At 41.4% G+C, this 13118-nt stretch overlaps 1 protein-coding gene across 2 annotated transcripts in view; it reads right to left on the reverse strand.

Moving 5' to 3' along the window:
* RIF1 (replication timing regulatory factor 1) overlaps nucleotides 1-8608 on the reverse strand; it is a 37705-nt gene extending 29097 nt beyond the window's left edge. For both annotated transcript variants that reach the window (XM_042478443.1, XM_042478435.1), the window contains exons 1-6: nucleotides 8434-8608; nucleotides 3562-3640; nucleotides 2434-2530; nucleotides 1161-1291; nucleotides 983-1077; nucleotides 435-624 (exon numbers count right to left, since the gene is read on the reverse strand). In XM_042478443.1, coding sequence (XP_042334377.1) covers nucleotides 435-624; nucleotides 983-1077; nucleotides 1161-1291; nucleotides 2434-2530; nucleotides 3562-3640; nucleotides 8434-8594 — 753 coding nt within the window. In that variant the 5' untranslated portion in view covers nucleotides 8595-8608. The remainder of the gene's footprint in view (nucleotides 1-434; nucleotides 625-982; nucleotides 1078-1160; nucleotides 1292-2433; nucleotides 2531-3561; nucleotides 3641-8433) is intronic.
* Between the last annotated feature and the right edge of the window lie 4510 nt (nucleotides 8609-13118).

Here is a 13118-nt window from a genome sequence, read left to right on the forward strand (position 1 = left end):
ATTCCAAAACATAAGCTCTCCAATAAACTTCTGGTTGGGTAGCCAACAGAAAAGAGGCTATTGCCATCAAAACCTAATTAGAGCTTTCCCAGAAACCTTTGTTGTTTACAACAGAAGAAACAAAGGCTACTGCAGGATCACATGGATCAGCATCCTGTTGGATTCAAACACACATATGACATGTTAACATCCCGTAATTTATACCTAAGTATAATCAGTATAATAGCTTTTGTCTCTTCTGTAGTGAACAAGAGAGGTTTCTGGGAAAGCTAATTAGGTTTTGACAGCAAAAGTTTATAAAATCTTTTAGCTGAAGCTTTATCTTTGTAGAAAATTTAACTGTATGGATAGTAATCTTTTTTCTTCAATTTTTTTTCAAGTTAATATTTTTTTCCTGCAGGATCTGAAAAACAAAACACATTTGCCTTCCTTACTGTAGTCATTAGTTCTTCAGTGATTGCTGCCACCTCTGGTTGCTTCTGAAGTAAAAGTGGCACTCCCATTTCCAAGGCAGTAGCACCTCTTAACTGTACTTTATGAGCTGAGTGGACAACCAAAGGGATTATCAGCTTGGCCCACCTCACAGCCTCTTCCTCCATGGGAGATGGAGCTTGCTCTATGAGTCTAAATAGAAAAAATAATAATGCAACTGTTTCTAAGGCTCGCCCCACCAAATGATGTGTTGGATCTTCCTAACAGCTGTGTTGGTGTATGTGTGTACATTTTAGTGATATGTTTTAATCTGGTTTAAATTTAATCTCATTTTAATTTTGGTATCTTGTAGATTTTTAACAATATGAGTTTTTTTTTTAAAACTTGTTGTAAGCCACTTCTGAGTCCCAAACTGGGAAAAGAGCAGGACAGCCATAACAACAACAACAACAACAACATGCATGCCTATTACCAGATTCATCTACAAAAATTATCTTTCCCTCCCCCACAGTCCTCTACACTGCTCATCATTTCAATATGCGACACATACCGTATGATAACATTTAGAGCTTCATATTCAACCACCATAGAATGCAAGTCTCCTTTGTTAAGCACTGTTTCTAGTACAGTAATAATACTGGGTACCTGAGAAAAGAAAGGAGATACCTGTAAATTCATGAGACATTTTAACAAATTTTCTTTACAGCTGACAAATGGAAGGCACTCACCAGCTTCCCAATAATGTCAGCAGGAAAGCACTGTTTCGAGATCACCCAAAGTGCTCTAGTGCGAGTGTTTTTGTCCACTGCCTTTACAGCAACACTGTTTACTACTGAAAGCAACTCTTGTATTTCAGTTTCTGGAACCAAAAAAAGAAATAAGAAACTAAGAAAAAATACTCTGATCAAGACCATGCTATACCTCCTCTCTGTTCAGGCATATCTCAGTAATCTCTGACAAAGAAGCTCCTGTTTACAAAGGCTGTTTTACATATACCTAAGCCCTCCCCCTTTTCCTCCTTGTCTTCTGTCAAGCTGGAATTCTTTTTTTTTTTAAATAGCATTGGCACTGGGAGGATGGTAAAGGAGAGTTGGACCTTGGCTGCAGTAGCATAAGTGTAGTAAACAATGTAATAAAGCTTGAGCTAGGAAAGAGCAGGATTGTACCCCAGCCTACCCTACTGTAGCTGTATGTGTCTGCCTACAGCAGAGAAAATAAACAGCAGCTGGCTCCAGAATCCCTTGCATGTTTGAAATGCAAAACAGAGAAAAGCAGCCTAGCCTACTTCACCAGCTAGGACAAGCATGTCAATATATACGTGTATATATAGACAAGTAGATAGATCTATAAGTTTGGCCACTAAGATGGAGATCACAAGAGAAGTGAGAACAAGTGAATGGGTGGGGTGGGGGGACTCATCACCAGATAGATTTTTGAAGAAGCTAGTTCAAAATGTTTGTTTACATGCATATTGTTAGTTTTAACTAAAAAGTCTGCATGTAGAGTTGTTTTTTATTGTGATGTTAAGAACTCAGCCCTATTCTTTACATGTTATTTCTGCCCCTGGTACTCCCATTTCTGTTAAAGTAAGGCTGAAGAATATATCTACTTCCTTTACTGAAGTATACCTGTACAGCTGCTTTCTTAGATCAGTTTAGACTCCTAAACTGATCTTATTGGCAGATATAACTACCCTTCAACAGCTAACAACTTGAAACAGTGGCATATTTGGATTCAGGGTATTGAACAGCACTGTGACAAGGAATAAATTGCAATTGTTTTCCATGCATGAATCTCACAAAACACAGCAACACTTACTTTAGCAACTCTGGAAAACCACACAAAATCTGACATAAAATAGTCTGATATGAGCTGTGATAACTAAAGTACCACATATATTATAGCAATTAGGTAGGGTGAAGCAAGATTACTGGTTAGTCTTCCTGTAAAATCCAGGCTTGAAAGATTAGCAATTTTGCAAATAGATGAAGAACTGTTTACCACACAGTAGCGAAGCAATCTTGGAGTTAAACACACAGAATCCTAAAGCCTGTAGGGCTGCGCTGCTCAGTTCTGAGTTTTCAGTAGGAATGTGTGTCTAGAAAAGTGAAAAAACATGACAATTATGTGTAATTTTATTATGTGTCATTTAACAAGACTGTATTAGTAAATTACATCAATTTGTAAATTTAAATTTGAAACTGATTGTCTTATGCTTAGACTGTTAAAGCACGCATCTATTCTTGTATTGGCTTGTTTAAAAGGTTACATTACATGCTACATTCAACTACTGTTTTAATCCTCAATTCAAATTCTCTCATCATCACAGTAAGTCTCCAATAGTTCTCCTAGTGAAAAAATGGGGAGGGCAAGAGAGACTGGAGATCAGTATTAATTCTTTTAACACAAAATAATATAAACATTATGTTTAGCTTTTTACAAATGTGCCTGTGCAAAAACTTGGACATGCACAATATATCTTAGTATTCTTTGTTTAGAGTCAGCACTATAGTATTAATCAAAAGCTGCATCACACTCATAATCCCCCATCTCCAAGTTTCAGTAATATATTCTGTTATGTCTCAAGTTGTTTGACAACATCACACTATGACATAGCTTTCCACTTCACTAGGTGAGGGTCTTTGTTGATAATAATTTCATATCTATATACAGTATAAAAATAAAACATGTTACATCCCCAGTGTATTACAAAAAAAAAAAGGGTATGCATAACTGGAAAGGAAGCAACTACTGAAAAGTACAGGTATTGGAAGTGAGGGAGAAATGTGATAGCAAAGAAGATGGATAGAGGCTCAGCAGCTGTTACATAATCAAAAGCACTAAGATGTCTATGGCCCCATACAGACAGGCCAAAATAAAGCTGCTTCAGGACACTTTGGAGGTATACTGTTTAAATTATGCATGCGTCCTAAGAGTCCGGAAGCCACGCCAAAGCCTTGATCCAGTCCTAAGGACTAGAGCACAGCTTTGGTGCAGCTTCCGGACTTTTAGGATGCATGCATCATATAAACAGCATACCATCAAAGTGACCCGAAGCAGCTTTATTTTGGCAGTCTGTACGGGGCCAAAGGAAAACAGGACCAAAGAACTTAAATGTACTATACGTACCTTAAAGATCTTGCAAAGCTGAGGGAAATATTTTCCAACTTGAGCAGCAAATTCTTTTCCTTCCTCACCAGTCAGGCGACTTGATAGAAAAAAAAGTTTTCTGTTAGACATTCTAACATATGCATCAAAGTACACTAGAGCAAAATCTTTAAAAATGAAATACACTTGTCCCTCCATATTCGCTAGGGTTCGGGGCACAAGACCCGTGTGAATATGAAAAAACGCAAATAACAAAAATGCCATGTTTTTACCTGAGGACATCTCTCTAGGAATCTCAAGGTCCTCTAGTGCATCTCTGTGGTCAATGCCTGACAATCACTGACCATAGAACTGCACTGGAGGAGCTACAAATGCCTAGTAAAGTATTCTCCCTAGGAATCTCTAGGTCTTTCAGTGCAACTGAAGGACCTAGAGGACCTGCACTAGAGGACCTAGAGATTCCTAGAGAATATATTAATCAAATCCGTGAATAATCAAATCTGCAAATATCAAAGCCACAAATATGGAGGGATGAGTGTATTTGCCAAAGACAACTGTTCTGTATGAACCATTTCAAGAACAATATGCTGTCATACAATGAAACATAACGGGAGAATAAAGATACTACTTGCAACGTGTGTACGATATGAATGCAATGCCAAATGAATCAAATATAATCTTGGCTTAAACCCTATTCTACAGTTATTTATTTGTAAGTGTGTAGGGAGGAGTCTGGGATGCATACTTTAGTCCCACAACTTGCACTTTTGGATGGTCGCACAACATATTATTCAGTGGGAAGAATTCTTGAAAAAATTGATTTTTGCCCAAAAAGCTAAATGGCTGCATCAAAGTCTTCAGTGGGATAAAGGCCTACATCTGCAAGACAAACCTAACAATGGAAGCAGGCATTAGCCTCTCTACTGACCTAGGTCCGACAGAACATGGGCAACATGCAGGCAGTTATTTTCTACAATGAATATAAGCACGCCCTCCCTGTAAATAAACGGTGTCTTGTCAAGATTGCAGATATTTTGCTAATGTAAACGAAGAATGTGCCAGCACTGATTTTAATGCACAGTATTACACTTACTACAGATCATCTCAGATGATCTGTGAAGTTATTTTGGAATCAAGTATCTTAGTCTGAGTCTATCTCAGATAGATCTTTAATACTTTATAGAAATACAGAGTATGCAATTTCTTTTCTAGTGGGTGAAATGAAAATCTATCCATGCATATTGTAACCAAACCTAGACGCATCCGTGGCTGTATATGAAATATGCTACTAAACCCATGCTCAGAAAAATGCACTCTCTGGAATGTAAGAGGCAGGTAAGACCCAATCAGTACAGACAGCCAACTCACAACAAGACTGGGATCCAGTGACTTCTATGTGACTCAGGAATGGTATCAGCTGGGGCCTGGTTCTGGGACTCCCCATGGATATTGGAATTTATATGGGTGACAGCGGCGATATTTTCAAGCTGTGGATGGCTGAAACCATGGATAAAGAATCCATGGATATGAAAGGCTGACTGTACTAACCCTAAATACAAAAAAATACAAAGGATGCTGATATAAAGCACAGATTCCTTTCTTCCAAAAACAATACTCCCTGAACATACAATACTCAGGCCAGAAACCTATTGGTGAGCAACACTAGCTGTGCTGGCACAGATAATGGTGCCAGGAAGAAATGGCTGTGGGCACAGCAGCCATGGAAGAAATAAATCATTATGGAAATATGGTATTCCAAGCTTGCAGATATTGTCTTCTTGCTATTTACAAAAAGTACAGTTTCTGGTCCCATGAATCCTTGGAGCAAACTGTCATGTTGTGCAGGGAGAATCACGAAAGCTCCACTGTGAATTCGATTCTGTAAATGGAGAGAAATGTAGAATGCATGCCAATATAGTTTAGATGAGTAAATGAAGCGCTGGAGTATCTTTCCTCTAGCAAAACAGTGGGAGCTAACAGGTAAAATTCCCACTCCTTCAGAGCACAGTGGAGTGGCATGGGCTGGAACGGTAAAGAGATGAGAAAGGATAACACGCATTGGACTGACAGAAATTGATCTCTGAAACATTGGATTTTACTTCGTGTTTGTATGAACTGCTTGTGATACCATCAATAATATAACAGTAAAGGTAGTCCCTTGAAATGGATGTCTAGTCATAACCAACTGTAGAAGGAGGTGCTCATCTCCATTACTAAGCTGAAGAGCCAGCGTTGTCCGAGGATTACTCAGGTAGTCATATGGCCAGCATGACTGCACCAAACTCTGGACTGTTACAGACTGCCAAAATAAAGCTGCTTCGGGTCTCTTTGGAGGCATGCTGTTTGAATGATGCGTGCATCCTAAGAATCCGGAAGCTGCACCAAAGCTGCACTCCAGTGCTTAGGAATGGAGTGTGGCTTTGGCGCGACCTCCAGACTCTTAGGACCCATGCATCATTTAAATAGCATACCTCCAGAGACCCAAAGCAGCTTTATTTTGGCAGTCTGGAACAGGCCTCTGTTATCTTCCCACTGGAGTGGCACCTATTTATCTACTTGCATTTGCATGCTTTTGAACTGCTAGGCTGGCAGAAGCTGGGACTAGTGACAGAAGCTCATCCCATCATACAGCACTCGGACCTTGAACTGATTGTCAGAACTGGCATCTTAACCGCTAAGCCACTGCATCAATAACATACAGTGGTATAAATTCTCAATTCTGCTGTGAGGCATGGAATTATGGGGGTTCAACATGGACTAAATTTTTTAAAAAAAACAGAAGCATTATGTGTACCTACTGTGAATGTTAAGAATTTCCTAGATGGGAATGCAATGATAAAGCCATGATCAAGAAATCATAAAGTACACAGAACACTGAAAACAAAAATATTTTGGTCACAGAACAAAAAATAAAATGGTTACAACCAGTTGTTCTAGGTAAAATAAAAGGGGCAGGGAATGATCTGGATGTAAAGCAGTATCTTCATTTACAGTGGCCTTAATGCTGAAGGTTAAGTTTACTATTTGTTTGTTGTTAATTGCCCTCAAGTTGATCCAGACTCATGGCGACCCTGCGGATGAGACATCTCAAAGACCCCATATCCTCCACTGCTCTGCTCAGGTCTTGTAGAGTCATTTAGGCCTGTGACCTCCCTGCTTGAGTCCATCCATTGGCATGTGGTCTACCTCTCTTTCTACTGCCCTCCACCTTTCCAAGCATTAATGTCTTTTTGAGTGACTTGTGCCTTCTCAAGATGTGGCAATAATACCTCCTGTGAATTTATATATATATATATATATATATATATATATATATATATAATCCTTTTATCAAATTATTTTCAACATACAACAATATACACTATTATCTCATCCATTACCCACTCAATCCCCCCATTCTATTACATGCAACTGAAGACAATCTTACAGTGGGGCCTCCACTTATGTGGGGCATCCGTTCCTGATTCCCCTGCGTAAGGGGAAATCCACATATGCTTGTGCCCCATTGGAAACACTGGGGCGCATGTTTGCAACGTGAGGCAGCACATAGGTTTCATTGCCACATAAGCCGTGCATAGTGTGCCCACATATGGTGAGGGTGCACTGTACAATAATCATTTACTACTTCCCTCGCTACAATCTTGGAGACATCGTCATTGCAAATCTGTGTCATCTCCGTTGTTGCGATGTTCATCTTAACCATGATAATATCTTTAATGCAATATCCCATTTTGGATATATCTCTATGTGCCTGCTCCCCTTCCATATTAATTATGCAGAGGGAGCATATGTGGACCTTTATATTTCCACCAGTCTGATCTTAACCTTTTAACCCTTTCTTTTTCATGCTTATACTGCTTTTATCCTCTATCTTCAATTCACCGTAACATCTCCCAGAAAGTTTTCTCCCTATTCCTGGGACAGATACTCAGGCACCTTCCTCCAATCCTCTGAATATTTCTCCATGTGCTTATTCTGTATTGATCCTGTCAAATTTTAAGATCCAAGGAAACAGAGCCAAACCTGCAGTGGCACGGCATGTTTACAAACTGAATGCACATTCTCCGGCTCCCACTTTGTGTCCGCAAAGCCCTGTCCTGGGTTGTTTCTCACTGTGGTGGGGCCTTAACAAAGCCTGAACCTGCTTCATGACCAGCAGACTTGACTGAACATGTTCAGGGCTCCCAAAACACTTCCCTTCCCTCCTGGGAAAGTTCTGTGCCTTCAGCAGGTGGAAATTCAACATAGTTAGCTCTCCTTACCATGGATTCCTTATCCACGATCCAGGGCTTGAAAGCATTTTAATAATCTATACACTCCAAAAAGCAAACCTTGGTTTTGCCATTTTATATAAGCAACACCATTTTAGTGTGCTGTTATAAAACTGCACCCATAGGCCAAGCGTTCAGAGAGTGACTGACTGAAGCAAAGAAGTTTTCATAGACTCAACTTTACTTCCTCAGAGACATAAATGCAGCTGAAGTGTCATGGCTCCATCCTACGGAACCCTGGGATTTGTAGTTCGCAGAGGCAGCAGCACTAGACCTTGTGACGCCACAAACCCCAGGGCCCCATTCAAGATGGGCCTGGAGCACTTCAAGTGGTACCAAGCCGCATTATTTCTACAGTGTAGAAGCACCTCCATCCATGCCCAGAGGCACCTTCTCCCCCATAATGACAATACAAACCCTTTTAACTTCGGCTGCATCCACACTGGGGAAATAACCCGGCTTGGCACCGCTTTTAAGTCTACTCTTTGGCTCTTTGCTATGGAATTCTGGGAGTTGGAGTTTGTTGTGGGCCCAGAATTCCACAGCAAAGAGTCAGACAAAGAGTTAAAGCGGGGCCAAACCGGGTTATTTCCCCAGTGTGGATGCATCCTTGCAGACTCACTTGGTGAGGGCGAGGAAGGCGTCGGTCAGGGCCTCCGGGGAGGCAGCAGGGTCCTCCAGGGTCTCCAGCAAAGGCTGCAGCCTGGGGCCCGGGCCGCTCTCCTCCTCCGAAGCAGCAGCAGCAGCAGCAGCATTGCTGGTCGTGGAGTCTGCACCGCTCATGGCGAACTCTCTCCGCCTCCTCTGTTCTCTTCCCGCGCTCTGCTCCCGGGCTAAGATGGCGAAGCGCGCGAGGCTCCGCGCTGAGATGAGCTCCTCGTCCAATCAGCGCCCGAGGAGGAGGGAAAATGGGCGGGGCCAGGGCGGCGAAGGCGAAGGCCGAGGTGTCGAATGGGGGCGGCCTCCTCGTGTCGTCATCTCCCGCCTAGTAGAGCGCCGAGTCATCGATCGATGGTTGCCTCCTTCCTTCTTAAAGGGGAGGGGGAGGGAGGGAGTCCATCGTCATAGCAGCTGTTTTCACCTCAGGATCATATAGAAGAGTTGGAAAAGGCCCAACCTTATTCTGCCATACAGAGTATCAAAGCACCCACAACAAATAGACACCCAGCCTCTGTTTAAACACGTCCACCACACTCTGAGGCAGTATGTGCCACATGATAGACCATCAACAAGTTCCTCCTAACATTGAGGTGGAATCTCTTTTCCTGGAGCTTGCATCCATTGCTCTGGGTCCTGTTCTCTGGAGCAGCAGAAAACAAGCATGTTCCTTCCTCAATATGACATCCCTTCAAGTATTTAAACAGGGATATCATATCACCTCTTAATCTCCAGGCTAAACATCCCCAGCTCCCTGAGTCGTTCCTCATAGGGCATGGTTTCCAGACCCTTCACCATTTTAGTTGCCCTCCTTTGGACACGCTCCAGTTTCTCAGTGTCCTTTTTGAATTGTAGTGCCCAGAACTGGACACTATTCCAGGTGGATCTTGACGAAAGCAGAATAGAGTGGCACTATTACTTCTCTTGATCTAGACACTATACTTTTATTGATCCAGCCTAAAATTGCATTGGCCTTTTTAGCTGCCGCATCGCACTGTTCACTCATGTTCAGTTTATGGTCTTCTTGGACTCCCAGATCCCTTTCACACATAGTCTCGTTCAGCCAGGTGTCCCCCATCCTATATCTGTGCTTTTCATTTTTCCGCCCTAAGTGCAGTACCTTACATTTCGCTGTGTTGAAGTTCATTTTGTTAGCTTTGGCCCATCTTTCTGATCAATTCTGGTCAATCTGAATCTTGATTCTACTCCTCATATAGTCCAGACCAGAATTAAAAAGGGTGGCCAGCTCTCCCCCTTTTCCAGGACATGTCCTACATTGAGAAGTGACCTACTAGCCCCTTTCAGGGTGCAAAAGAGGACAAGGCAGCACAAAATGTAGGACATTTAAGGGGGTAATATTTATTTTATTTCATTTCATTTCTATGCCACCTTTCTACAAGGAGGAGACCCACAAGAAAAAAGCATTCTTAAAAGACTTTGCAATATGTTTTTTTAAAAAACAAAACCATCTTGTTAAAACAGTATAAAATTAACACAAAAACATACAAAAGGTAAAAACATACCTAAAGCACACACCCCATATAAAAACTAGCCTGTTAAAAAAGAATATTTTAAACAAAAGGAAAGAATGGAGGAAGAAACCTGAGGGGGGAAATAGAGGACATGACCAAATAAATAAGCTGAAAACACTCATATGAATATAAATTCTTTTCGTTTTTTGTGGGGTTTTCAGGCGATGAGTTTATATACTAGAAGAGTTTATTCCTGACATTTCACCAGCTTCTTCTAGAACACGGCTTCATATCCCAAAACCCCCCCCCCCCACAAAGAAACTATGGATCCTGGCCATTAAAGCCTTCGACTTCACATAAGTTCTTGTTTCTTAGCCATGCTCAAAATGGCGCACTCTTTGGAATAGTTCCTGGATGGAAGGTAGAAATGAAGGACAGATCTTGGAAAATGAGGAAAGGAAAAGGCTGGTCACTCTGGATATGCTGCTGCTGCTGTTGTTGTCTGCCTCTAAGTCATTTTTATGGCGACCTCAAGGTGAACTTATCATAGGGTTTTCTTGGCCGTAGGACCCTCAGTCTTTGGGGGAAATGCAACATGAAACCAACTTGCACTTATCCACTTAACTTATTTATTTACCTCTAATCAACCAGTTAGGATGCTGAGGTGAAATACAACTGGTAAAAATATCACTTGAAAACCAACAAGAACAACTTTTAAAAGTGGATTTAAAACACACATACAAAACAGTTCCACAGGCCAATCCTGGTTTTAAGCACTAAGGACTGTATTCATTTCTTTATTACATTATTTCTTTCCCACTCTATAGCAAAAGATCTCAGGGTGGTATACAAATACCATCTCAGCAAACAATTTCAAACAATGACAATAGATTAAAAACATAGTAAATACAATTAACAAGATAAAAACCATTTCAAAACATCTAAATTAGCATTTTGAGACAAACCAGTGTGCACTTTAATAAATTGGCATATCCTTCCATGGCACTAGAGGGAGGTGTCTCACAATTGTGGTGCCACATCTGTGAAGGCCTTCTTCCACATGCTTACAGAGTATATCGACCTTTATGGTGGGACACAGGCGAGGACCACCTGAACAGACCTCAGGCAGGCACATATAGGCAAAGACACTCCCGTAAGTTTTGAGGTCCCAAGGTAGGGCTTTAAATATCATCACCAGCATCTTGAATGCTGTAGCATCTACCTGTAGTTAGGAGCCCTAGTGGCACAGTGGTGAAATGCCTATACTGTAGCCACTCACTCACACTGAATTTACCAAGAATACCTATTAGTTCTCTAAAAATTACAATTTGTCTATTAGCCAACAATCAGAGTCAAGGAAGAGCAGTCGTCATTACCTTTATATATGGAATTCAGTGGATAAGCCCACCGGAAGAGATCCATTTTGAGTGCCTTCTTAAAGGCCTCTAAGGTAGTAATGAGACGGAGCTCTTCCAGTAGGTCATTCCATAATCTTGGGGCCGCAGCAGTGAATGCATTATGTGAAGTTAGCCTAGTATTATAATATTCTAGTAAGAACTTCCCAGATGTTCTGAGAGTGCGGGGCGGATTATGTAGGGAGAAGCGCTCCCGCAAGTAACTCGGGCCGAAGCCATGTTGGGCTTTAAAGGTAATAACCAACACCTTGTATTGCACCAGGAAGGTAATTGGCAGCCAGTGAAGAGATTTCAGTATTGGTGTTATATGGTCAAACCTAGATGTTCCGGTGACCAATCTGGCTGCTGCATTTTGAACCAACTGAAGCTTTTGAACTTGGTACAAGGGTAACTCCAAGTAGGAATATTAGCAACAAGGTGGTAAGTTCTTCTGGGTCAAGGGAGGTCCTCTTGCAGCCTTAAAGCAGTAAGCACTTCCCTCTAACAACCTGGAACATTTACTACCCCTGAACCCAGAACTGCTCTGCTGGATATTAGTAGCCCACGGAGCGAAGCATCAAGCTTATGTGTGGTTGGATGAACTGATTCAAGTGTCTTATCCACATCATCAGGCTAAAATAACTGAAACTGATCCCAGAACATCTGATCAGATGGTGCACTGGACACTTCCTTAGGTTCTGTTATAAATGTGGTGTCATGTTCTGAGCAAATGCAAGCAACTTTCTTCTCAAAGTACCTGGCCAATGTTTCCTAGTAGGTAGTTGTAGGTTCCATTTCTGATCTTTGTGGGCATTTGAGAGAACAGTGAAGTCTTGGCCTCCTGCCTGAAGCTGAAAAGGCATCTTTAGCCACATCATCTTATGTGCATAAACTCAGAAGACAACACGATTAAGTTCAGTAGGGCTTACTGCCAAGTCAGTCTGTTTATCACTGCAGACTCAGGCAAAGTACAGAACTTCCCTTAAATGAGCGATGGCAATCATACGGCCTCCAGGTGTTGGTAGACAACAACTACTAGCTTGCCTTATCATTGGCTGTACTGGCTAGTCACTGATGGGAGTTGCAGCCCAACAGCATCTGGAATGCCACATAGTCCCTGTTCTTTAGATGAGGAAAACTTTGAGGGAGAATGAGAACATTTGAAATAATACATCGAGGTGGAGGGTTAATCTACAATTACTATCCTGTGAAAATCAAAAAAGATGATTTACAAACTGATTACTTAAATTCACCAATTGCTATGATGACTCTCATTTAACATACCCCATTGTATACGCTGTGATCATTGCCAATGTTCTTAATCTTAATTGTATTTGAATAATAATTTTGCCTCCTTTCCCCCGCTTCCTTGCTTCTTCTGATAGCCAGCTCACTCATTCACCAAGCCACTCTGTTCCATTGCTTCCACCTGGCCAGAGCCTGCCTCAGTCACCTCCCTTGACCACTCACCTTCCTCCTTTGGCGAGATGGTGGTGAGAAAGCTGTGTCAGCAGGCAGGGAGTGAAGCAGAAGTGACCATTTTTAAAATCCCCAAACATCTGAAAAATCCATCTGTACAGAAATTTTACTTCTTAGAAAAAGGATGTGTCCGGGAAAAGGAGGGCATATGGTAACTACTTTATACAGGTTGATCCTCCTTTATCTGAAATGCTTGGGATCATAAATGTTTTGGATTTTGGAGTTTTTCAGATTTTGGAATATCTGCTTATATCTAATAAGTTATTTTGGAGATGGGCTGTTGTTGTTTTTGTGTACCTTCAAGT

The sequence above is a fragment of the Sceloporus undulatus genome, chromosome 1, assembly GCF_019175285.1.
Source record: "Sceloporus undulatus isolate JIND9_A2432 ecotype Alabama chromosome 1, SceUnd_v1.1, whole genome shotgun sequence".
In the NCBI taxonomy this organism is placed as follows: domain Eukaryota; kingdom Metazoa; phylum Chordata; class Lepidosauria; order Squamata; family Phrynosomatidae; genus Sceloporus; species Sceloporus undulatus.